The sequence below is a fragment of the Macaca nemestrina genome, chromosome 16 (assembly GCF_043159975.1).
Source record: "Macaca nemestrina isolate mMacNem1 chromosome 16, mMacNem.hap1, whole genome shotgun sequence".
NCBI classification, from domain to species: Eukaryota; Metazoa; Chordata; class Mammalia; order Primates; family Cercopithecidae; genus Macaca; species Macaca nemestrina.
Window position 1 is genome coordinate 21,726,203 of NC_092140.1, and position 27,080 is coordinate 21,753,282.

The window sequence follows — 27,080 nt, forward strand, 5'->3', positions numbered from 1 at the left end:
CACGGTTGTTTTATGCGGACAATTGATTTTTTTAAATGAAATGTCTAATAGTGAAGTCAGTGCATTACACCACCCATTCCAGAAAGCGGCCTTCCATTGAATTTACTCAGACAAACTAATTGCTAAATTAGATGACCACTGAAAGTTACTGAGTGCACATCCAACACTTTCTTCTGAACCAAAAGATAACTAACTAAATCTGTTTTGATCACTACTGCATTGCTAATTCAAAATCAAGAACTGTTCGTCTCTCCGGAATGTTAGTATCATAAGCCTGGAGATGTGACAATGTCATGTAATGGAGTTGCAGGGAAAGGAGTCAGAGTGTTGTGGCAATTCCCTGACCAAGGGAATGAGTCTATAGAAGTGAAATAAGCTCACAGAATCCGCTGACATGCTGTGGTCAAAGAATTTGCAATTAGAAATTGACGAATCAGTTACGGTGAACTCATTCTGTAGGACTACCACAGGCTATTAACAACAGGAAAGGATGTTTCTAAAATTTGTTTTGTAGCAAGGGATTTAATGATAAAAGCTTGGACAGCTTTCAGAATTCAAAAATTCAGAGATACTGACATTTTTTCAAACTCCTGTGATTGTGTGTGTGTGTGTGTCTGTGTGTAAATACTACCTGTGTAACCATCTCTCGAGATTTAAATTAGAACATTTTCTCAGTGTATCACAGTTCTAAAGTTATATTTATTATATTCGTATCCTAAGAACAGAGTGAAGAAAAGACTAAGAGGTAATTTAGCAGTCTTTTTCTACTAAAATCAGAGTGTCTCTCATCTCTGCCTGAATCCACTCCATTGTTATTACTGTGATACATATTACAGAATACCTACTTATTTTGTGGATTTAGGCAATGGTTATGATTATTGCTTTCCTCACATCTAAAAATCAAATTTATATTACACATGAAGACTTTTGTAAAGAAGTTTTGGTCTCTATAAAAATGAATATTTAATAGAAACATAATACTCTTTTATGCTATTTGAATTGTTAGGTTTAAGGAAATAAAATGTTTCTTAAATCTACTACTTTTAACAACACTGTAACATTTATTGGTTTTGCAATAAAATAAATCCAGAAAATTGCTGTGATATTACTTTTTATGTTTCATATTGAAAGTAGGTAAATTAATTTCTAAGCAATGGGGCATTATAATTCTCAACTAACAGTGCTCAGCAGTTAGGATTTTAACTGCTGACATTATTTTCTTTGAAAAATGATAGATGTCATTTAGTGTTTAAAGATAAATTGCTGCATTTTTTTGCTGACAACTTTCCTGTAAACAAACATAATATGACCAAGAAGTTTCAAAGTAAGTTTGCTAGGTGAGCAAGTCTAAATTAAAAAGGCTCTCACATTTCCTCAATCAGATATACTAAGATGAACCAAGTGTTGTTTTCAATCTATAATATTAAAAGGCAATTGAGTCTGACTCAAACATCTGAAAAAGTTAATGTTAACATTTAGGAATAAGTGTTCTCTCCCTTTAGGAAAATTTTCACTGGCCATTGGCTATACCACATTTATCACGGATGATTTTCAAAAGGACAAATATTGCCCATTTCAGAAACAGGCTTTGGAATGCAGGAAAGTGCCAGAAAGCAACTCTGAGAATTTGCACAATGACTGACCTGGAGAAAGACGTCAGTCACAGATGGAAAAGGGAGGTGCATGACTCCCCTCTGTTGCCAAGGTTCCCATTCTCAATTCAGAAGGATTTGCAGAGGGAGTGAAGGAACATTGAAGTTTCTGAGATACTCCTTAAGGATCAAGCTATAATCCAAAGGTCTCTGTTTACATCAGATCCCAGCTTTTGTGGGGGGGGGGGGTGGGGGGGGTGGAGAAGAGGGGATGTGTGCAGGATGTAAATATAGGGCTTATCCCAAATGATGAAATAAACGTTCTCCCCTCCCCTCCCCTCCCCTCCCATCCTCTCCCTTCCCCTTCCTCCCTCCCTCCCACTCTCTCTCTCTCTCTCTCTCTCTCTTTCTTTCTCTTTCTCTCTTTCTCTCTTTCTTTCTTTCTTTCTACAGAGTCTCACTCTGTCACCCAGGCTGGAGTGCAGCAGCATGATCCCAGCTCACTGCAAACTCCACCTCCTGGGTTCAAGCAATTCTTTTGCCTCAGCCTCCCTAGTATCTGGGACTACACGTGCACGCCACAATTCCCTGCTAATTTTTGTATTTTTAGTAGGGATGGGGTTTCACCAGATTGGCCAGGATGGTCTTGAACTCCTGACCTCGTGATCTGTCTGCCTCAGCCTCTCAAAATGCTGGGATTACAGGCGTGAGCCACCACACCTGGCCAAAATTTTTCTTATAAATTGTCTTCTAACTAAAATATTTCTTTTGGACGTCCTTGGAGTACTCCCAGGTGACACCCAGCTCAGGCTAACATTTGTACAGGACTGCTACCTTGGTCTCTAGAGAGCCCAATGATGTTTTATACCGACATGTCTCAGGGTCACTGCCAAGCTTCCACCCACACCCTTACCATGCAGAGAAAGCTGACACTTTCTGTTAGCTATAACTTCCCTTGAGAAAAATGTGGCAATATGTATCAAAAGAAAATTATTAAGGAACATATTGTTAGTTTCAATTTGTAGAATGTATTACAAGAAAAAAAGATGCCAAAAACATTTTATGTCTACTGATATTCCTATTCGTCTTTATTATCATAAAAAACTGGTCACAACCTAAATATCCAACTTTAGGTGACTGGGTGAAGTAAAATTGTAATCTTTCCATATGATAGGATAATATGCCAGCACTAACAACCAGATAGCAGAATATTTAATGCCATGGAAAAGTACTTGTTTTGTGTGATCAGGTGAGCAGTTCATATCACAAAATCAAATGTACCCTATGATCTTATTTTTTGAAGTGAAGTACTGATGTATTTATATGCATAATTAAGTATAGAAAAAAGCCTAGATGCTTTCTCTTGTAAGTCTTTTTCATTGTTTTATAAATGGTATCAATATTTATTTTTCACTTTTTCCATCAGATTTCCTAGAATAATAAAATTCAATTCCTTCTGATGAGCATTCATTATTATTTTTTGTTGTTGTTGCTGTTGTTGTGAGACAGAGTCTCTGTCTCCTGGAGCTAGAATGCAGTGACCTGATCTCAGTTCACTGCAGCCTCTGCCTCCTGAGACATTATTCTTAGAGTAAGAAAAAAATTAATGTTATTAAGTATCTTCTCTGTCCTAGATCAATTGTCTAAGTATATAAAAGATGACAAATAAATTTAATAAAACGTTTTATCCATTCATAGGTTTTTGCAATACAATTTTTTTGTATGATTCCATTGTCTTAGAGTCTCCACTAACATTTTTGGTGTGAATTTATACTCTAAAGGAAAGGTAACAACCGTATACAATCTCGAGGCTTAAGTACTATCCACATGCTGTGCTTACAAACACACACCTCCAGTTGTGTAGTCTCCCTGAGTTCTGCACATTCCTCTTGGGTATCTAATAAGCATCTCACATTTAACAAAACCACTGATTTTTAATCAATCCCAGGGACTCTCCATCAGACCTACTCTTCTCTCAGAATTCTTTTTATCACTTAGTGGCACTATCATCCCACCAAACCTTGCTATCAACTTTCTTCTACCTCCCAGGCTTCCAATCGATTAACAAATCACAATAACCCCACTTCCAATATATGTCTAAATCAGTTTATCCACTCTTACTATTCCAGTTCCAATTATGTGGTCTTCTGTGTGTACTACTGTCTTTTATCATTCTTGCATGCAGGGTCAATTTTTCATAGTGAAGTCCTCATAAAACATAAATTAAATTGTATCAGCTTCTGTTTGCAGTTTTTATTTATTTATTAAATTTGTGATTATTTATTTATTTATTTATTTTGAGACAGAGTTTTGCCCTGTCACCCCAGCTAGAGTGCAGTGGAGCCATCTTGGCTCACTGAAAATTCCGACCCCTGGGTTCAAGGGATTCTCCTGCCTCAGTCTCCTGAGTAGCTGGGATTACTGGCGTGTGCCACCATGCCCGGCTAAATTTTGTATTTTTAGTAGAGATAGGGTTTCACCACGTTGGCCAGGCTGGTCTCAAACTCCTGACTTCAGGTAATCCACCCTCCTCAGCCTCCCAAAGTGCTGAGATTACATGCATGAGCCACTGCACCCCAGTAGCTTCCGCTTACAGCTTTTAAATGACTTCTTAGTCCACTTAGGAGAAAAGATAAACTCTTTACCAGAGCCTACTAGACTCCCCAGAGCCTGATGTATGTTTACCTCCTCCCTTTAACTCACTCTGTTTTAGCTGCATGGCCTTCTGTTCTCTGAATAAAATAAACGTATTCCTGCCACAGGGCCTTTGCACCTACTTTTCCTTCTGCCCCAGACATAGTTCTCACAAGTTTTCCTGTGACTCCTTTCTTCTCCTTGTTCAGTATCAACCCAAACATCTCCCCCTGAGTGGCCTTCACCAGCACATTCTTCTTAAAATATCTTTCCCTACCTCATCCTGTTTGGTTTTGTTTATAACATGTGTCGGTCACAATACTGGTTTTATTTACTGTTTATTTACTTTTTTCTTACAATGGAAAACCCATGAGAGCAGGGTTGTGTCTGCTTTATTCACCACTTTAACCTCAGTGCCTGTACAAAACCAGGACCATACTAGAAACTCAGTGAGTATTTGTTGAGTATTTTGAATGAATTAATTATTAAAACATTAAAAAGTGACATTTTCCAAGTAAAAATCTTCATCTATTTCCTTCGTGACTCTAATTGCAGACAATTCAGAGTAGAAATAAGGTTCAGATCAATGGCAGCCCGAAAAAGGTATTTTTGGATGAGTGTATGCAGGCAATTTTTGCTATTATGGCTGGCTTACTTCCATATTCTTTAATACACGTATGTCCCTGTGGTGAGAGATGGTATTTTTCATAGCACAAAGGTGGAAAGTAAATTTAATATCTCTTATGATAAAAAAATACAGAAAATTTTATACAAACACTAAGAAGTGATCATATAAATCTACATATTAGGATCTGAAACCTATTCCTATGTTGACATCTTCCATGGCCCTACTCCTAAATTAATAAATTCTCACAGAAGGCTATTTTCTGAATCCTTTCATAGCTGACACTGTGGAGGTGCTGTTAGCCATCCCTTGATATTGACAGTACAATAGCCATCCCTGCCAGGGCATATGTGCATTGTCAGTAGTCAAAAGTTTGGCAAAGTAAAACGTTTCTCTTCATCTCCAGGAGAGCAGTTTATGAAAGAGCATATTCTTAGGCATTAAAGGTGAATGTTTCAGTGACACCTGTGCAAGACAGAACTTTCTGCTATCCTCTATAAAAATCCAAATTTCAATCATATAATTCTAGCAGACCTTAAAAGGATACACCTCAAAGGTAGCATTGTATTTGATACTCTCTTGCAACCCCAGAATGAAACTTAAGCATGAATAATTGGAGATCTGCACATTCCTATAAAGATTAAAGAATCGGACTCAAGTTCACACAGAAGCTAAAAAAGAAAGGCAGGATGACTTCCCTCTGCCACCTTGAAAAGGCTATGGCTTTGAAACCTACAAAACCAGAAATGGTGGAGGAGGGGGGCAGTGTTTTGCTGAATGGGCAATAAATATGTGAACCCTCCTCCTAAGGGTTTTGATTATCCTTTCTATCTTGGGTATCTATGTGTTCCTCTGCGAATGTGTTTTCTTATAACGTGCACTTCTTATGGAATAGCACCATCCTTATTATCTGTAATAGGGTTTCCATTCTGCTTTCATCCTGTACATATCTTATTTAAAAAACTGAATAAGTGCCCAGTTAATATGTATATTTATGTATTTGTAAATTATACGTATGTGCTATTGCACTAATATATTACATATATTATATACCTTACTACAACCAAAGAAATATAAAAGAATGAGACTGAATAAATGTGCACTTAAGGTCTGTTTTTCCTTCCTGCACCCTCTGTGAAATGCTTACCCCACTTAAGAAACCACTAAGATATCACCATGTTCTCACAGTGAGATTGTACTCACTCCTCAATGAGAGGAGCTGATTACTATTAAAGCTCTTTTGATTTTATCATCAATTATGCACTCAAATTTTCAAATAATCTAGATGTACATGTTATACTATAGTGGACGATACTGTGAGGTACCAACTGGACCAGCTCAGCAAAGGCTGGGAGGTTTAACTCATCAGTAGTCATGATACCACTTTTCTCTTAGACTTTTCTAATAGAATTTATTTTTGGTTTTGACAGCCAGGGCAAGAGCTCTGTTTTCTACAGGTATCAATGGTAGAATAAGCACTGTTGCCTCGCAGAAGGGAGAAATCTATGGTATTGGACTCCAACCCCCATGTCCTTCTTATGTATCCTTTCCTTGAGATATAGGGACTCTTTTGAAAATGGGAGTCTAAGAACTGGTCTGCAAAAACTTAAGCTTTGTCTTTGCAGAACAATTATGAGAAGTCTACTATTGACTCTTGGATATGTTGTATGCAATAAAAACTCTGTACTATTCAGGTATTGTTTCTGACCCATGATACTAGAAATAAATATCAACTACCCATACAAAGTTTTGCTTAGGAACAATGAAAGTATATTCCAATATAAGTTTTTGAAAATGGCTAATAACTAAAACAAAAAATAGGCTTTCTTACCCCAAACATCAATAGATGCAGAATGGAGAGTAATAGTCACAACATGCAACACAATGTTTGGTTCTAATTAATAGACTATTTCAGTGAAATATTATTTTGATAAATATGTTCATGCTTCATTTGCCATGTATTAAAAACAGCAATACACACTCACTTGATGAAAAGTATTATTGAAGATAAAACAGAAGTATTTCATAAACAACCATTTGCTAGATTATAAGATAACATGTAAAAGGTGTTATAGGAAATAAATATTATAAATACATATTATTCATCTATGACCTAACTTGTATCAAAATGCTGCAAAGCTGTCATAGCAACATTCAGAGAATTACCTGAAAGATAACTCTGGCATCTTCTATGGTCTTATATGTGTTTTCTTTAATGGTCACAGTGATTCCCATGTTCAAACTTATTCACTGAAGACAAAGCATATGCTGAGATTCTCACTATTGAAATGCTGAGGCTGAGGCTTGCTTTTCACAGATACAGATTGTCCAGCATTAAAATACCACTGCATATTGACTGCATACAAAAATCATTAAATATTTCCAAATGTCCTGATACAAATAATTCCAAATGTCCTGTTACAATATTTTAGGTAGGATTATCTGATAGGATTAACATATTTATCAAATATGATAGAAAGTAGCCACTTATTATTTATTACTGAATTTACTAATAAATATAGGATCAGAACTTACCTGAATAACATGCTTCAGTTTATCAATAATCTGATTTATCACAGGATCAGTTCCCTTGACTTTGACTTCAGGATTTCCAGACTGGGCTTTGATTCCATTTCCAACCACACGTTGAGTATAACTGGCAAGGGAAATGTGAAAGATATATGACTTAGTACCTGATCAGGGTATTATCTGCCACAGCTGTGTGAACATATTTCAGGTCAGAATTTCCTCCTTCAGAGAATACACCAATGTATTTTTCTCTTGGCACAGAAATGCTTATCGTGCCATTAGATTATTCTAAAAATAATGTTATTCACTCAATGGACCCAAGCAAAAATTAAATTTGTTTTCTAATACTACTTAACAATATGCTACAAAGAGTTAATATATATCTCACTTTGTTATAAGGTCTTGCTGCATTATACATATGTCTGCACCCATATTGTCTAAGTCAGCTTATGTTATGCAGTTCCTATCCTATTTTTTAAGTATTAGGCTACTATATATTACATATATACACACTACTATATATATAGTAGCCTAATATATATAATATATAGTAGTATATATACATATATAATATATAATTACATTATATATTGTATATAGATATATGCACATATATGTATACATGTATACATTATATATATATTATATGTATATATACTGCAGCACATATATACTATATATGCATAATTATATATAACACATATACAATATATAGTATAATATATACATATATAGTACATATGTATACATGTATATAAAATATATACACATATATGTAATATATGTATGTATATACTATATGTATGTATACTAGCCTGATATATATATTTTATATATATATTTCCTAATTAGCTCCTCCAAGTAATAAGTGATGAAACTTTTTAATAATGATAATATCAGTTGGACATGATAAAAATAACGTTATTAATAAACCTTTTGATTTTTTTTTTTTTTTTTTTTTTTTTTTTTTTTGTTGAGACAGAGTCTCGCTCTGCCGCCCAGGCTGGAGTGCAGTGGCCGGATCTCAGCTCACTGCAAGCTCCGCCTCCCGGGTTCACGCCATTCTCCTGCCTCAGCCTCCCGAGTAGCTGGGACTATAGGCGCCCACCACCTCGCCCGGCTAGTTTTTTGTATTTTTAAAGTAGAGACGGGGTTTCACCATGTCAGCCAGGATGGTCTTGATCTCCTGACCTCGTGATCCGCCCGTCTCGGCCTCCCAAAGTGCGGGGATTACAGGCTTGAGCCACCGCGCCCGGCCCCAACCTTTTGATTTTTAAAATAAGCTTGAACCCATTTCTTTTTGCAGGCATAGAGGGACTTAGAGTTAAGAATTCCAGTATTCATTAGGGATTTGGCAGTATCCACCAATAACAAACAGTATAAGGAAAACAATTATACCTATGTTGTTAATGTGTAATAATATTCTTTATTTTCGAAAAATAAAATTTTATTTATATATATATATATATATATATACACACACACACACACACATACACAGAGAGAGAGAGAGAGCGCATCTCTTAAATCCTTTGTGGCACTGGTATGTTATTCTTTACTCTCCCAATATTCCAAGCAGATAACACACGTGGCATATATATATATATGATATATATAAAATATATTAAATATATATAAATTATATAACTTTACAAATCAATATCATAAACCATAACTGTAAAAGTTTAAATAATCAAATATATAAGGAACTGAAATCTGCAAAATATTTTCTAAGTAGAGGAAACAATCCGCTTTCACTTAGGTTCACCTAAACAAAGATCTGGTACATCATGTGGTGTGTAAAAGGGTCATTTCACAAGTGGTGAAAGCCATTTGAAATTTCACTACCTTCCCCAAATTACAATCGTATAATGTCAACTTAGAATTAATAAATATATTTAAATTCATTAGTCACAAAGATGTCTTAAGTGCATGCTATATTCCAACTCCTGTACTAAGTGACTAGAATTATAAGAAGGTGTAAGACTCAATTTTTGTCCTCATAACGCTCATTACTTAACCAGGAATATAGCAATTAACTCATTCATTTGTATGTTTTACATTTTATTACATTTAAAAAATACCATAGATTTCAGCAATATAAATACCCTTATTTGCCTGGAAGAATAGCATAATATAAATACAACTCAACAGTTAAAATACAACATTATGAAAGTAGTTGGAAGGAACTGCACATGCCAAGCATGAGGAAAGATAGGACAGGTAGTAGACATTCTGGATATGGAGAAGTCCATTTGGACTCAGACTAGGGAAAAACTAAGAGAGAAGTTGTAACTTTAGGTAGCCTTAGATGTACTGAGGTAAGAAGAGGACAGCTGTGGTATGGTTAATGAGAACTTCAGGGCAAAGGATGTCATCCCAGCAAGGAAAATGGAAAAGGTACGTGAACAAAGCAGACAGGGAGAACGGACCTCTATTCACAAAACAGAGAGTACAAATGGTGGAAAGCAATGGATAGAGGGCCACACTCCAAAGATTCCACCTTGAATATTTAAGATTCTCCATTTAGTGAGATAATGGATTCTGGAGACTCAGAATGGGGAAGTTGGCGGCGGGGGGGGCAATGGATAAAAAACTACATGTTTGGTACAATGTACACTACTCGGGTGACAGGTGCAATAAAACCTCAGACTTCACCATTATACAAGTCATCCATGTTACCAAAACCACTTGTGCTCCAAAAACTATTGAAATTAAAGAGACATTTAAAAATTAAAACAAACACTATCATCTGAGTAATTTGTTTGCTTACATTAAATATCATAATACTTTTCAGCAAATACATTCTAATTTTAATGTAACTTTCCTTCCCTATATTTGAGCAGAGTATTGCAGTATCCATAAACACCCTCTGAATTTTCTACAGAAACGGAAAAATCTTTGAAGAAAATAAAAGAAGGTTCTATGTTTGAGACTGTGGCTATATGAAAGGGGTTTCAAGAAACATGCAGTTCTTTCCAAGACAATGTACTTCCAGTGACCAGTTTTAAGAATTGGATTGAACATTTCCTAACTAGGTCCTTCAAGTAATAATAAGTGATTAAACTTTTCAATAATGATAATATCCATTGGACATGATAAAAATAATAATATTAATAAATCTTTTGATTTAAAATATAACCTTGAACTCACTTCTTTTTATAGGCATGGAGGGAGCTTAGAGTTAAGTATTCTAGTATCTGTTAGGGATTTGGCAGTATACATCAATAACAAATAGTAGAAGGAAACCCATTATTCTTTATTTTAGAAAAATAAAATTTTATACTCATATATATGAGTATAAATATGTGTGTATATATACAGATATATAAAAAGAGAGAGAGAGAGTAACCGTCTCTTAAATTATCTGTAGCACTGCTGTGTTATTCTTTATACTCCCAATATCCCAAGTAGATTGCACATGTGGCTCTTTTATTAATGTGTTGAATATTCATAATGATAATGAATAATATGAATAAATAAATAGATAAGTGCATAACTACAATTTAGGCATTGCTTTACTCTATCTAGAGTTTGTCAATTCATGATAAACATCTTTTGGTGATCATGAATAAGAAACTCATAGACCTCATGTACAGGAAGCCTGATTGACTAAGGCCACTTGCTGCTTCACTCTAAAATCTATTTCTGCATCTGCCCCTCAGTCAATGACTGAGGGCAGCAGGATTGCTAATGCAGATCCCTCATTAGGAGACACAGGGTCTCTCTGAGGACCAGACTTGGCTCAGGATTCCCTAAAGACTTTTCTTACCCTTCCTTAGACTGTACTTCATGCTCCAGTGCTTCCACCCAACCTTCCTTTCCTCTTTCCTTCACTCTAGTTCAGACTCTCCTCACAGCTGAGGGCTCTTCCAGGCTTACTCAGCTTCCTCTCCATTTTCTCTCATAGGAGTTTCCCTTAATAAAATCCTCTTGTGTTTAACTCCTTTTCAACATCTACCTCTTGGAGGACCTGGACTAAACCACCATATAATATTTGTATTATAATTACTCCCATTCTACAGGTTGAGAATCTGGGATCTGGATAGATTAAGTAACTTAAGTTACTCAAGTAAGGCCACACCATGTATATAAAGTGTGCTGCAAGGAACATCCACTCCAAAATACAACCACTAATAAGTATCAATCCTGAAACCAACTAATAAAAAGTAAAGATACAATTAGCATGGTGCGAAGTGTTATTTTTTTTCTTTAATTACATTTTCTAAGGTTTCACTGTTTATAATTAAGAAGGGATGCATGATTTTCTTCAAAACCCTCCTCAACAAGCCGGGTGTGGTGGCATGTGCCTATAGTCCCAGCTATTCAGGAAGTGGAGGAAGGTGGATCACATGAACCCAGGATATTAATGCTGCAGTGAGCTGTGATCATACCACACTGACCATGTGACCATGAGTATAAAACTCATAGACCTCAAGCCTGGGCAACAGAGCTGCCTTAAAAAAAAAAAAATAAATAAAAAATAAAAATAAAAAGAAAGTAAAACTAGGCAAAACAAAACAAATGGTTTCATATAACCAGTTAAACAGTAATATAACAGTTGCTGGCAGGGTGAGAAGAAACTAGCTGACTGTAGGTTTGTCATACGGATTTTCTGTTTCTCCAGAAACACAGATATAATATAGGCAATGAAAACTGAGACTTATCTCTTAATTTCAATTAAGCTATTAATTGATTTATGTTATTTACTTACTGACCAGAAAAGTTTATTTAAAAAGGCAGGAATGTTGTTTAATGTTAATCTAAGGAATTGCTTACTTTCTGTTTTTGTTCTTAATTATCACTGTTATTAATACATTAAAATAATATTTAGATAAAATTTATTAGAATTATAGCTGATTGAAAATCTCATTCCAAGTTGTTATATTATTGAATATTTCCGGATCACTCTTCTTATGAGTCATATAAAAAAGGAAAAATACTGCAAAGTAGACACACATTGCTTCAAATGAAATATGATTTAATAAAATCAGTTATTCTCTTCCAGTTATGTAATGTTCAAAATAACCACAATTGAAATAGTGATACATATACATCAGAACAGTTCAAATAAAAAACAGAAATGATACCAAGTATTGGCAAAGATGTGGAGCAACTGGAACTCTCTCCCAATGTGGACGGAAATGTAAACTGACAGAAACCACCATTTCCCATGTATGCTAAATCTAACCATATTTTATGACCTTGGGCATATACCCAGCAACATTTACCAAAAGACAGATACATGAATTCTCAGAGAAGCACCATTCAAAATAACCATAAATTGGACATTATATTTGCATAATGATATAGTATATAGCAATGAGAACTAATGAATTATAACTATATGCAAAAAGAGTGACAAATCTTATAAACTAAATATTGAATGAAAGAAGCAAGATACAGAACATATTCTATAATCTAATTGACTAAAAATTTTATTTATTTATTTTATTTATTTATTTATTTTTTTTTTTTGAGACGGAGTCTGGCTCTGTCACCCAGGCTGGAGTGCAGTGGCGCGATCTCGGCTCACTGCAAGCTCCGCCTCCCGGGTTTACGCCATTCTCCTGCCTCAGCCTCCCGAGTAGCTGGGACTACAGGCGCCCGCCACCGCGCCCGGCTAATTTTTTGTATTTTTAGTAGAGACGGGGTTTCCCCGTGGTCTCGATCTCCTGACCTTGTGATCCGCCCGCTTCGGCCTCCCAAAGTGCTGGGATTACAGGCTTGAGCCACCACGCCCGGCCGACTAAAAATTTTAAAACTAATCAGTTGTGTTCCAAATCACCCTAAGAGCTGCCCAATGACATAGTGTCTAGAAAAAGTAGTATCAAGTTTCCTGATTTTAGTACTGGATACACAGAAGTGCTAAGTTTGTTTAAAAAACAGTATTGAGATGTACAGTTAAGATTTGAGTAGTTTACTGTTTGTATGTATTTTCAGCCTTATAAAATTATGTTAAAAAGCCTTTTAACTCTTTTTCTTAATATGTTTACAATAGACAAACTTTCATTAAGCCACAGTATACATATAAAAGACCCACACAGGTATGTTTAATATAGACTAAGCGGTTCTGTCATCATTAAATGAGTACTTTAGAATCTAAGTCTGATATAAAACCTTACTTTCCTAAAGACTTTAATTTGCATGTAAAAAAACATGGTCTCTAAATTAATATTTTTTTGTAACAAAGACTTTTAGTTCCCCTCATGACATTTTAATAAATCACTAATTCCTTCTTTTCCTTTTTAATGTACAAGTAATGGATAAAACATTTCAAAGATCCCTACAGAAGTTTCTTGACTTGAAATATTGTTCACATTACAATGAGAAGGATGGAATAAAACACAAAAAAGATAGACAGGCAAATTTTTTTGTTGGGGAAGTAATAGACCCACCATCTGTGCTTATTTCTTCTAAGCAGAGCTGGGAATGACTGACAGCAGTTGAATAGGAATACTTGCTCCCCAAGCACTACTTGTTTTTCATTAACAAGGAAAAAGGCAAGCCCTGATATATTTACATTCTACAAAATTGTTTTTAAATGATGATTAACAAGATCTTAGTTCCCTCTCTGTTGAATATATAAAATATTAAAAGGTGTTGTAATAAATCTATATACAGCACGTCAGGAGGAAGTCATTTCTCCTGACTTCACCAAATTGTCCTGTTTAAACCTGATACCATGCCCTATTGGCTGATAGTAATTTCGCTTTATTTAGAATACAACAGAATTTGGCTCAGATTCACACCAAAAGTATAGTATTCTGATATGCACTTACACAATTTCAGGGGGAAACAATATCTGGAATCTGACCCTGGAATTCATTACAAATCAGTTAAAGGGGTCTGTCTTAGAATTTTTTGATAATTGGACTGGGACAGAATGTAAGAATAAATCATTCATAGCAGATGAAGAAAACACTTGATGAGAGCTTTCTTGTTTTACCTTATTGCTATTTCTATCGGGGTTAAAGACAGAATGGGGGCCATGTTGTGGTCATTATTCTTGTTGTTGTTTGATTAGTTTGTTTATTATGTTCTTGTATGACTTGGTTATGTGGCTGGATATTAAAATTCTTTCCATTTCCAGAGTCATAAATCTCCTAATTTCTAGGAGATTAAATATTGGTTTTATCTTTGGTTCTCGTAAAAATGTTGCTATCTTGGCTTAAAAGGAGGTCTGGGAAATACGTTGTATCTACTCATCAGTGAAGTGAACTGCTTCTACAAGAATAAATTTTCCATTCAAACTATTTCTAGGCATCCCTTCCTAGTTCTGATAGCAAATGTGAAAACAAGTACTAGAGATTTGGTTTTTGTAAGTTTCCTCAAATACTCGGGAAATACTGGATTCCATTGTCGAGTGAGTGTTACCTTATGTACATTCAGCTTGTACACAGCACTTTTTCTCTACGTTGACAGTTCTAACCCTTGAAATCTCAGAATGGAAAAGAGTTATATGATTGATTTTATGTGCCAGGTTTATGGGAATAACCTTTCATGGAAGATAGGAGGCTTACAGGGGATTTAGAGAAAGGAGACATCTGTGGAATCAATTCAGTATGATAAAGCCTTTTGTGATCCCACTATCTCACTTCAATTGTTGAGCCACAAAACTACTTTTAAGTTAATCTCTAACATTTATTTGGCTTTATAATTACACATAAATAATGTCAAAATTTGACATCTATGTTTTTAAACTTAATAATGAAGTCAAAATAAATGGAATTAAGGAGAGCTTATTATGATCTTTATTGTCATTTATATATAACAAATTTCCTATTAAGAATATAATATTTTACGATATCTTATGGATGTCATTAACATTAATAAAGATATTATCATGCTTTGTACAGAACCAACACGAAAATTTTACCATACCACTGCAATAAATAGAATAAAAACATGTTCAGAAAGACTTAGAAACTCATTAAAGAATGGATATTAATCACTCTTCACACTAACTCCTCATTTGGCAAGGTGTGAATCTACACATGCCAGTTTAGTCAGGTGGCAGGTAAGTAGTCCCATTGCATTTCATACAATAAGCAGCTGTGTGAATTTGAAAGATAATATTTTCACATGAAAAACTAATGACTGCACATAACTAATCAGTAGTGTTTGGGAAGCTGTCCTTTCAAAAAAAATTAACTATCTAATTAAAAAGTAACACAAATGAACATTTGCCTATGTAAAAAAATAGAACATTGCTTAGCTTTTCTTAAACCCCTCCCCAATCTTACCAAGAAAGAATAAATATCTTTATTATAGTCAAAGATCTGTTTTTATGGTTTTAAATTTTTTAATCAAAAATTCAAAGCAAATGATAATAAATCTTCAATTTATAATTATCCTAATTTGATTCAAAGTGACTGTCCAAATATAAAATGATCAATTATAACTATAGTCAATCACACATAATGCTATATGAGTTTGAAATGTTCTACTAACTTGCCTTTTCCAGGAATGCATTTTAAAAATTAAGTCTTGTAAGTTGGATTCCTAGGTGTTTTATTCTATTTGAATTTGTGAATGGGAGTTCACTCATGATTTGGCTCTCTGTTTGTCTGTTATTGGTGTATAAGAATGCTTGTGATTTTTGCACATTGATTTTGTATCCTGAGACTTTGCTGAAGTTGCTTATCAGCTTAAACTTTGGACTGAGATGATGGGGTTTTCTAAATAAACAATCATGTCATCTGCAAACAGGGACAATTTGACTTCCTATTTTCCTAATTGAATGCCCTTTATTTCTTTTTCCTGCCTGATTGCCCTGGTCAGAACTTCCAACACTATATTGAATAGGAGTAGTGAGAGAGGGCATCCCTGTCTTGTTCCAGTTTTCAAAGGGAATGCTTTCAGTTTTTGCCCATTCAGTATGATATTGGTTGTGGGTTTGTCAAAAATAGCTCTTATTATTTTGAGATATGTACCATCAATACCGAATTTATTGAGAGTTTTTAGCATGAATGGCTGTTGAATTTTTTCAAAGGCCTTTTCTGCAGCTATTGAAATAATCATGTGGTTTGTGTCTTTGGTTCTGTTTATATGCTGGATTACGTTTATTGATTTGCGTATATAGAACCAGCGTTGCATCCCAGGGATGAAGCCTACTTGATCGTGATGGATAAGCTTTTTGATGTGCTGCTGGATTCAGTTTGCCAGTATTTTATTGAGAATTTTTGTATCGATGTTCATCAGGGATATTGGTCTAAAATTCTCTCTCTTTTTTTTTTTTTTTTGGTGTGTCTCTGCCAGGCTTTAGTGTCAGGATGATGCTGGCCACATAAAATGAGTTAGAGAGGATTCCCTCTTTTTCTATGGATTGGAATAGTTTCAGAAGGAATGGTAGCAGCTCTTCCTTGTACCTCTGCTAGAATTCGGCTGTGAATCCATCTGGTCTTGGACTGTTTTTGGTTGGTAGGCTATTACTTATTGCCTCAATTTCAGAGCCTGTTACTGGCCTATTCGGGGATTCAACTTCTTCCTGATTTAGTCTTAGGAGAGTGTATGTGTCAAGGAATTTATCCATTTCTTCTAGGTTTTCTCGTTTGTTTGTGAAGGACCTCTTCAAGGAGAAATACAAACCACTGCTCAATGTAATAAAAGAAGACACAAACAAATGGAAGAACATTCCATGCTCATGGATAGGAAGAATCAATATCATGAAAATGGCCATACTGCCCAAGGTAATTTATAGATTCAATGCTATCCCTATTAAGCTACCAATGACTATGTTCACAGAATTGGAAAAAACTACTTTAAAATTCATATGGAACCAAAAAAGAGCCCGCATTGCCCAGACAATCCTAAGCCAAAAAAAAAGGTTGAGGCATCATGCTACCTGACTTCAAACTATACTACAAGTCTACAGTAACCAAAACAGCATGGTACTGGTACCAAAACAGAGATATAGACCAATGGAACAGAACAGAATCCTCAGAAATAATACCACACATCTACAACCATCTGATCTTTGACAAACATGATAAAAACAAGAAATGGGGAAAGGATTCCCTATTTAATGAATGGTGCTGGGAAAACTGACTAGCCGTAAGTAGAAAGCTGAAACTGGATCCCTTCCTTACACCTTACACAAAAATAAATTCAAGATGGATTAGAGACTTAAATGTTAGACCTAAAACAATAAAAACCCTAGAAGAAAACCTAGGCAATACCATTCAGGACATAGGCATGGGCAAGGACTTCATGTCTGAAACACCAAAAGCAATGGCAACAAAAGCCAAAATTGACAAATGGGATCTAATTAAACTAAAGAGCTTCTGCACAGCAAAAGAAACTACCATCAGAGTGAACAGACAACCTACAGAATGGGAGAAAATCTTTGCAATCTACTCATCTGACAAAGGGCTAATATCCAGAACCTACAAAGAACTCAAACAAATTTACAAGAAAAAATCAAACAACCCCATCAAAAAGTGGGCAAAGGATATGAACAGACACTTCTCAAAAGAAGACATCTATGCAGCCAACAGACATATGAAAAAAATGCTCATCATCACTCACCATCAGATAAATGCAAATCAAAACCACAATGAGATACCACCTCACACCAATTAGAATGGCGATCAAAGTCAGGGAACAACAGGTGCTGGAGAGGATGTGGAGAAATAGGAACACTTTTACACTGTTGTTGGGACTCTAAACTAGTTCAACCATTGTGGAAGACAGTGTGGTGATTCCTCAAGGATCTTGAACTAGAAATACCATATGACCCAGCCATCGCATTACTAGGTATATACCCAAAGGATTATAAATCATGCTGCTATAAAGACACATGTACACGTATGTTTATTGCAGCACTATTCACAATAGCAAAGACTTGGAACCAACCCAGATGTCCATCAATGACAGACTGGATTAAGAAAATGTGGCACATATACACTATGGAATACTAGGCGGCTATAAAAAAGGATGAGTTTGTGTCCTTTGTAGGGACATGGTCACAGCTGGAAACCATCATTCTCAGCAAACTATCGCAAGAACAGAAAACCAAACACCACATGTCCTCACTCATAGGTGGGAATTGAACAATGAAAACACTTGGACACAGGAAGGGGAACATCACACACTGGGGCCTGTTGTGGGGTTGGGAGATGGGGGAGGGATAGCAGTAGGAGATAAACCTAATGTAAATGACGAGTTAATGGGTGCAGCACACCAACATGGCACATGTATACATACATAACAAACCTGTACGTTGCGCACATGTACCCTAGAACATAAATTATAATTAAAAAGTTAGAAAATAAAAATAAAAATAAATTAAATTAAATTAAGCCCTTCTCAGTAAGATCAAGGCTATCTTTCATGGATTTATGATGATAGATAATCACCACTTTGTACTGATTTGCTGTCTCACGTCACTGTCTGATGCCAACATATGAAAGTAAATATGCTATTTAAGGGAAAACGATTATCTGAATACTAATAAATTAAATGCTATTTTAAGCCAACAACAAAGTGATTTAGGGCACAGATTTTATTTAACTAACTTTTCATTAGAAGCATTATAAAATTCTGAAAGATTCTAGAATCTTATAGAGCTTTTTCGTATTTTTTTCAAATGTAATCGACACAAGCACGAATTAAATTTCATATTTAAAAAGCTTCTGGCTACATTAAAACATACTTTAAAATTACTTGCAAGATACGATAATTCTAAGATTACTAACATATCATGCAAATGAAACACCCTGGTACTTCCTACCAACACATGATATAATAAAATCAAGAAGAACTTCTGAATTAGAATGTAGTAGTTGCCTATGGCCATCATACCTAATTATCACAAACTTGGTGGGTTAAGAGAACAGAAATATATTCTCTCACAGTTCTGAACCCTGGACCTCTGAAATCAAGATGTCGGCAGGGCCATTCTCCCTCTGAAGAGCCTCTGGAGGAATTCTCCCTCACTCCTGGCAATCCTTGGCCTTCTTTGATTTGTGACTGCATAACTCCAATTTCTGTCTCCATCTTCTCATGACTTTCTCTGTGTGTGTCTTTTCCTGTGTCTTATAAGGACATTTACATTGGATTTAGGGCCCTCCTTCATCCAGGATGACCTCATCTCAATCCTGAGTTAATTATATCTGCAAAGACCCTACTTCCAAAAAAGTTGCATTTTGAAGTTCCTAGTGGACATAAATTTTGGAGGTACAGTATTTAAATCACTACACAGAACATTGTAAAGACAAAAATCTGGAAACTTCCTGAATGAAAACAGATATTCCCTTGAGCTTCAACAAAGTCATGTTCTATTTTCCCATGAGAAACATTTTATTACTGTAAAACAATGTTTATATTTCACAAGTACACCTCTTAAATTATAGCTTGATTTTTAACATTTATGTTTTTATTCTAATTCAGTTGGCCTTAAGAAAAATAATTAGCTTTGGAAATTATCAGTATACGGTATCTAGTATTTCCTATATTTTTAATAACTTCTACCTCTTAGCAAAAACAATGCAATGGACAATTTCTGTGTTCTAAATTCACACATGCAACAGGAAAGACACTTCAAAAATGATTTGTTCTCTTTTAAAGCAGAAGCTCAATCACCTGCTCTGAATCTAAAAGTTTCCTGAAAGCAATGAAGGGCTCGTTTATCGTGAAGGTGTTGATAGCTGATTCTGTGGAGACTCACACAGAAACAAAGAATACATTTTAAACACACTTAATGCTAATGTGATAGTAAGGTTGTGACAATATTCAAATATGACTAATTTCATTACACTAGCTATACTCAGGCTTAGCTTAGTTGTCCAAATTTATTATAAACAGCTCAAAAGAAATAATTCGGCTCTTCTGTTTTCTATTTCTTATTTTTGTTGATGCTTAAGAGTAAAAAGATATTTAACTAAATTTTTTTAAGCAACCAGTTCTCTTATTTTATTACCATAATACTGTAAGGGGCCGGAACAGGTCACTGAATCTAGCACTGCCTTCAACAAGAAATATACCCAGAGCAGCAATATAGTAGTTGGCATTCATCTTTAGGCCTATAACCTAATAGATTTTTTTGTCTGTCTTTGGTGACAGTAACATAAATTTAGAGCTGGAAAGGATCTTAGAGGTCATCTAGTCCCACTCAAGCATCTTTTAAAACAAAATAAAGAAGTATGTTTATTTCATCATTTTTTACTTATACACTGTGTATTTCCAGAAAAGCCTTTGAGACTACTTAGAATAAAAGGCACAAACACTATAAAACAAGGGCAAAATGACAGAGTAAAGAGAAGGAGGTGACAATTATATGGAAAGACCTAGGGGAGGAAATACTACCTTTCAGCCTAAAATTTAGTCATAAGCCTCAGGAGGCTGAGGCAGGAGAATTGCTTGAACCCAGGGGGTGGAGGTTGCAGCGAGCTGAGATTGCGCCACTGCACTCCAACCTGGACTACAGAGTGAGACTCTGTCTCAAAAATAAAAAAAAATTAAAAAAAAATTTTTTTAATGGTGGGATTATCCAAGAATATCTGGGCAGGCCCTAAATACAATCGTATATGTTCCTGTAAGTCATAAGTCATGTGTTAGTGAAGGCCAAAAGGAAAACCAGAATGCAAATAGGTGTCGTCAGTTAATAAAATAATATCTGCATGAGTCCTCAGCTATTTTTTGGTAACTCTAAACTCTTAAGCAAAATCTGTAAGTCCTTAAGCAACAGACAATGAACAATATAATAAAAATAATCTTCAATAGTAATTTCAAAATTTTTAAAGATATAAGTACAAATAATATTTTCTTACAGGATGCTTTGTTGAAAGCTACCTGCATGATGGTATTTTAAAACATGATGTTAAATTGCCTGTATGATGGTATTTTCTTAGGACCTGGTTATATGACACGGTGAAAAATACAATGTTTGAGAACTAAGAAAAGTGAAGGGTTAATATCTCTCTGAAATTTTTTGTTTCTAATTGATATTTTATTTTATCCCTCATAGAGAATGTATTTTCTGGGAAATACACTGAAGTACAGCAAAAAAGAATCTCAGGGTTAAAGTGTTGAGGTAAATCACAAAGCAGAGGTTGTATTTGAGGAATCCTGTGGTCGCAATGCACCACACAACAAATAGAAATATGGGTGAGCATTTTACCAGCAGATAAACACCAATGAGAGCGGGAACAGCAGTCACAAGATATGTGTTTACAGAGAGATAGTTAATTAAATCTTTTCTAATACATTTATTGAACCTACATTTAATGGAATTTTTTCCTGTCCTCACTTTGGCAAATGTGCATATTTTTATAGAGAACATAGTTTTACAGATGTAATTTTCAGACTTTAAGTCAGGCCCATCACCAACTCTCTATGAATTGGATGGCCTTGATAGGTGGTCTAGGTATTTTTGAATCAGGGATGGGAGCCTATCCAACAAGTCAAAAGCTGATTTTTGTAGCTTTCATTATGAACACCTCTCTGACTGCTCTTTCTGACTTTACCAAACAAATTACTTAGGATTCTTAAGTGCCAGGCATATTAACATAAGGACTAAATACATTTTAAAAACAAATGCATACGCATGCACATGCGCGTGCACACACACACATACAAACACACAGCACTCTCTATATTTACTTCTCCTTTGAATAGCAAAAAAGCTGTGTTCCTGGGCCTGTGGAAAAAACATGATGTTTGAAAAGATTTGTAAATAACTTTTTCTTAATGAAAACAACCCGGTAGTAATTACTATTTAAAAAAAAAAAAAAACACATTGGAATTTGAGCATAACACAGTTTCAGTCTTGTCTCTATTCCAATTTACAGTCCTGTCCAACAGTTCCATTTCATGGTCTGTTGAATCATAAAATAAAAATGTATATATTTTAAAGTATTTGATGAAAAAGGAGGAGGAGGGGGAGGAAGAAGAGGAGGAGGAAGAGGAAAAGGAGGAGTTGGGAAAATAACTAGGATTCCTGTTCTTGCCTCACTTTACACTACAGCCAAATTCCTACTACCAAGCGGTCCTCAGACAACAAGCTACGTATGTAACATAAATTAATTTGTGTTCGCTTGTATATATGAGAAAATTGCTCCTCCAGCTATATCTTGGCAAACTCTGTTACACAGAAAACAGCAGGACTTGGTTCCATAAAACTGCATGTGCCTAGGGACTTTTAGATTCCTAATAGTGGCAATCACCCAACATACACAGTTGGCTGACTCAGTGTAGGAAAAACGTGCATATACAGGATTTCAGAAGACCTCTGTAGTCTAAATAGAATGGAAGTTTCTGGTCTAGATGATCTAGAAATTCCACACCTACAAGACATTTGGCCGATCTCTCCCTCATCCTTTATACTTCCCCCATTCTCCTCTTTCAGTCCTTTCATGATTTCTGCCAGGTCTGTCAGTGTTTACGTACTCTGTCCCCCCGTCTGGAAAGTTCTATCCCTTCAGACCCTTTCCTCAGTCATCTGTACTAAGCTTACAAAAGGGGGTTACAGATGTGATTAAATTAAGGGTGTTAAAATGGGGGACCAGCGAGGTGGCTCACGCCTGTAATCCCAGCACTTTGAGAGGCGGAGGCGGCTGGATAATGAGGTCAGGAGATTGAGACCATCCTGGCTAACACGGTGAAACCCCGTTTCTACTAAAAATACAAAAAATTAGCCGGCCGTGGTGGCAGGCACCTGCAGTCCCATCTACTCCGGAGGCTGAGGCAGGAGAATTGATTGAACCCGGGGGTGGAGGTTGCAGCCAGCTGAGATTGTGCCACTGCACTCCAGCCTGGATGACAGAGTGAGACTCTGTCTCAAAAATTTAAAAAAAAAATTGTAATGGGGGGATTATCCAAGATTATCTGGGCAGGCCCTAAATACAATCACCTGCGTTCCTGTAAGACTGAGACAGAGGTCATTTCTCTAAAGACAGAAATGGAGAAGACAATGGGACCACGGAGGCAGAGACTGGAGTGATGCAGCCACAAACCCAGGAATGCCAGAGCTCAAAGAGGGGAGAAATAGATTCCCTTCTAGAACCATTAGAGGGAGCTTGGTTTTATAGACACTTTGATTTCGGCCCAATTACGCTGATTTCAGATTTCTGATCTCCACAACATTAAGAGAACCAATTTCTGTAGATTGAAATCACTCCATTGATGATCGTTTGTCCTAGCAGCCACAGAAAACTAATACCACCCCCAATCTGGAGCATCCCTTCTAGGTTACTTGCTCTCATTTGTGCAATTTGTCAGAATTGAAATGGAGTGGCTTTAAAGTCATGTTAAAGAAAAGAAAAGAAAAGAAAAAAGAAAAGAAAAGAAAAGAAAAGAAAAGAAAGAAAGAAAGAAAGAAAGAAAGAAAGAAAGAAAGAAAGAAAGAAAGAAAGAAAGAAAGAAAGAAAGAAAGAGGGAGGGAGGGAGGGAGGGAAAGAAAAGAAAGGAAGAAAGGAAGAAAGGAGAAAAGAAAAGAAAAGAAAAGAAAAGAAAAGAAAAGAAAAGAAAAGAAAAGAAACGAAACCTGACAACAGAGCCGGGACGGCCATAAGGGATGGTTCTCATGCAAGTATGCCTGGTAATAAGAATCATCATAAATGACTGCAAAAACTACAAGCTTGCAAAAAGGTCTTTGTAGCCTTACACAAAGAAACACTTATGTGAGAATATCTGCCCAGAGACTGCTCATCCAACCTCAGCACCTTGTAGTCAAGGGTAATTATCTCAAAACAATTACATAGTCTTCCTCTTTTTTTTTTAATAAGCCATTGTCTTCCTTTACTTCCTGTATACACACATAGTTCACTGTGGCACATGTATTCCCACGGCAATGCCCTATCCCCAAATAAACATTATTTTATTTTAGAGACCCTCTCTCTAAGGCTTGTCATAAATGGTGTCCAGAAGTGGCACTTGAAGCCAGATCACTTCCAGAAGGTATTGGCAATTCTAGGAAACAGGATGTGGGTCTCCCCTGAGCCCCTCGAGAGCTCTGCTTCCATGGTCGCCTTTCCTGCCCTGCCGACCTGCTGAGTCTTCTCTCAGGTGGACCTTCTCTCTTTTTTGTAGAGGCCTTTTTTTTGTTTTGTTTTGTTTTTTGTTTTTTAAATTAGGGATTTGGTTTGGTTAGAAGGCCACCTTCAATAAAACACCTTAACATTGAACATCCCTCCTAGGATGATAAAAGACATTTTATCTTTCCTGGCAATTCCTTTCTGGTTTGAAGACAACTGTCCTTCTGGCTTCGGTACTCTGGTTTCTGCAAAATTTACATTCCGTCTCTGAGACATGTCTTTGCTGGTGAATTTACCCTTGTTATTTTTGCATGCCTAATTTAATATTTTGTTTGATCTGCACACCTGGGTTAAAATTTTTGTGCACACTCTGATTTGGGTCTCATTTTGTTAGTGATGCATGTCTGCAAATGACTGGTTCTTTCCCACTGCTTATTTCTGTAAATCTTCTGAGAACAAAACCAAACATTCTAAATGGTGGGTGCAGAATGAGTAATTAAAAATCACTAAGGATGTCACAACCATCTAAAATGCCAATCCAAACTCGTGACCTTCCTTGACAAGATTTATAGGATTTTCTTTGCTCTCGAGAGATTTATAAAAAATGGAATGGGATTCTTAAATAGTAAGGCATGCTGGGCTTTCTGGGACTCCCGCCAGATACCTGGCTTTTCCTCATGTATATTGTTGGATCAATGGTCATCATGGGGAAATCTCCAAGCTTATTTTTGCTTAGTACCAAATTAAGAGACTGCAACTATACACTTAACATGTAGAACCTTCAAAGTTCTCCAATTTTTTCCTACCTACTTTGAATCTACTGACTTTACTGCAGGTGTTGAAATAAAATTCACTGCTTATGGCATGCAAGTCAAGATTAAAACAAATAAACAAAAAAAGTCCTGAAGGGCTATCAAATGGATGGTTTTACATATTTTTTTAGCTCCATGACAACCAACAACTTAGACACCTTCTGGAAATGTAAATTTACATTTGCCTAACAATTGCTTAGGGTGATAGAAGAATTGATTTCTAAAAGAAAAATATCTAAATAAATGTTTATAAATGTTAGGCACTTAAATCAAAAAGGTCAAAATCTTGATCTCAGAGCAATAATATATTTATTTTATCGAGCAAAAAATTGCTTTGTATGCCATGAAGGGGCCAGAAAAAAACTAGAAAAAAAATAACCTGGTAAAACACTTTCCCGCCCACATTGACTAGTTAAGTAAAATAGACCAGCAAAGAATGATAGATTTTTTTACTTAGATTTCAAGGCCACATGGAGATTTTGTTTTTCTTACACAATTATGCTATTCCTAGATAAAATGTAAACAATGGAATATATAACCCTAAACTCACTTGACAATGAAGAAAAGGAGGTAGGGGAGAAAGGGTAAATGAAATTCAAAAATAAGTTGTATCTAAAATGTTGGTCCACAGACTTTGTAAGACTATCTATAGGGGTAATAGAATTTAGTCAGGTAAACAGGTCCTATTTTGTCAGATATATAATTTGGAACCAACAGTCTTTTATAAATTAGTATGTGTATTACTATCTTATGACCAAAATTCTGGAATGAAAGCTATAAGATCTTTCATTGTGTGTGTATGTGGCTTAGGTATGTTCATACGTGTGTACATGTTTTATGGTATATGTTGTATCTACTTAATAAAATCTGGAGTAGAGGGCCAGAAATCCCTTTAAAAATTCTCTTCAGATTGGTTTAGACAGATGCCTGCTCATATCAAATATATAGTGATAAACCTAAATGCCTTTTAGTTCACATGACTTAAGTAAATCTTTAATAAATAAGTTGGTTTTACATTTGGTGATGAAGTAAAAATACAAAAATACAAAGTCATTGGCATACATTTTTTTCCAGGGTTTACTGGTCAGACAGGATTATATTTGTCTCTGCTAGATGTTTCAAGGTGTCAGGATTTGACACAAAGTTTATAAAACCATAAACTCTGCCTAGAAACAGAATGATCTTTGTTTGTGTAAATCTTTGATATGTGAGACTAATTTAATATTGCTTGTTTAATAAAAACAGCTACATCTTTTGAGTTATCAACAAAATGTCCATGCAAATAATTTCAAGTCTCTTATTTAGGAAAACACTTGACATTCACAGGCTATAAAAATGGTTAACAGAGAAAAATCTTCAAATGATGACTCACTTTGTCCAATATCTTAGTTTTTGTAAGTAGCTAGGTATAATTGTTAAAGATAAATAAATCAGATAAATATAAAAAAAGATAAATGTTTATGAATAAACTTTGTTTAATTTAAAATATTAAAGTTTTGTTGTGTTAAATTAAGTTATAGATACTCACTAAATGTCTGGGTCATTTTTGAATAAGATACAAAACTGAAACGTAAATTGCTAAACATAAATAAAGTTTTGTTACTGGCTTCCTATATTTTATAGAAAGTCTAAACATATTTGGGTCTATTAAGATATAACAAGTTATGTTCTTTGGAATCATGTTTCTAAAATTATATAATAATTGGTATCTACAAAATACTGATTTGTAACAGCATTAAAAATTGCTAGTTTAGTAGGCTTTCACTAAAAATTAATGTTACTAAAAAGTAAAATAACAATATACATAATTTTGTATATACAGTATCAAAAATGAAATGCTTTTAATGAAAAATTGTAAGAAAAGCATAAAATTGTTCTTTATTGAGAAAAAGAATAATTTTGTCTAATTTGG

The 27,080-nt window shown here is 35.3% G+C and overlaps 1 protein-coding gene across 1 annotated transcript in view; it reads right to left on the reverse strand.

Moving 5' to 3' along the window:
• LOC105477190 (glypican 5) overlaps positions 1-27,080 on the reverse strand; it is a 1,465,510-nt gene that overhangs the window by 930,826 nt on the left and 507,604 nt on the right. Inside the window, exon 6 of the mRNA XM_071081156.1 lies at positions 7,387-7,507. Coding sequence (XP_070937257.1) covers positions 7,387-7,507 — 121 coding nt within the window. The remainder of the gene's footprint in view (positions 1-7,386; positions 7,508-27,080) is intronic.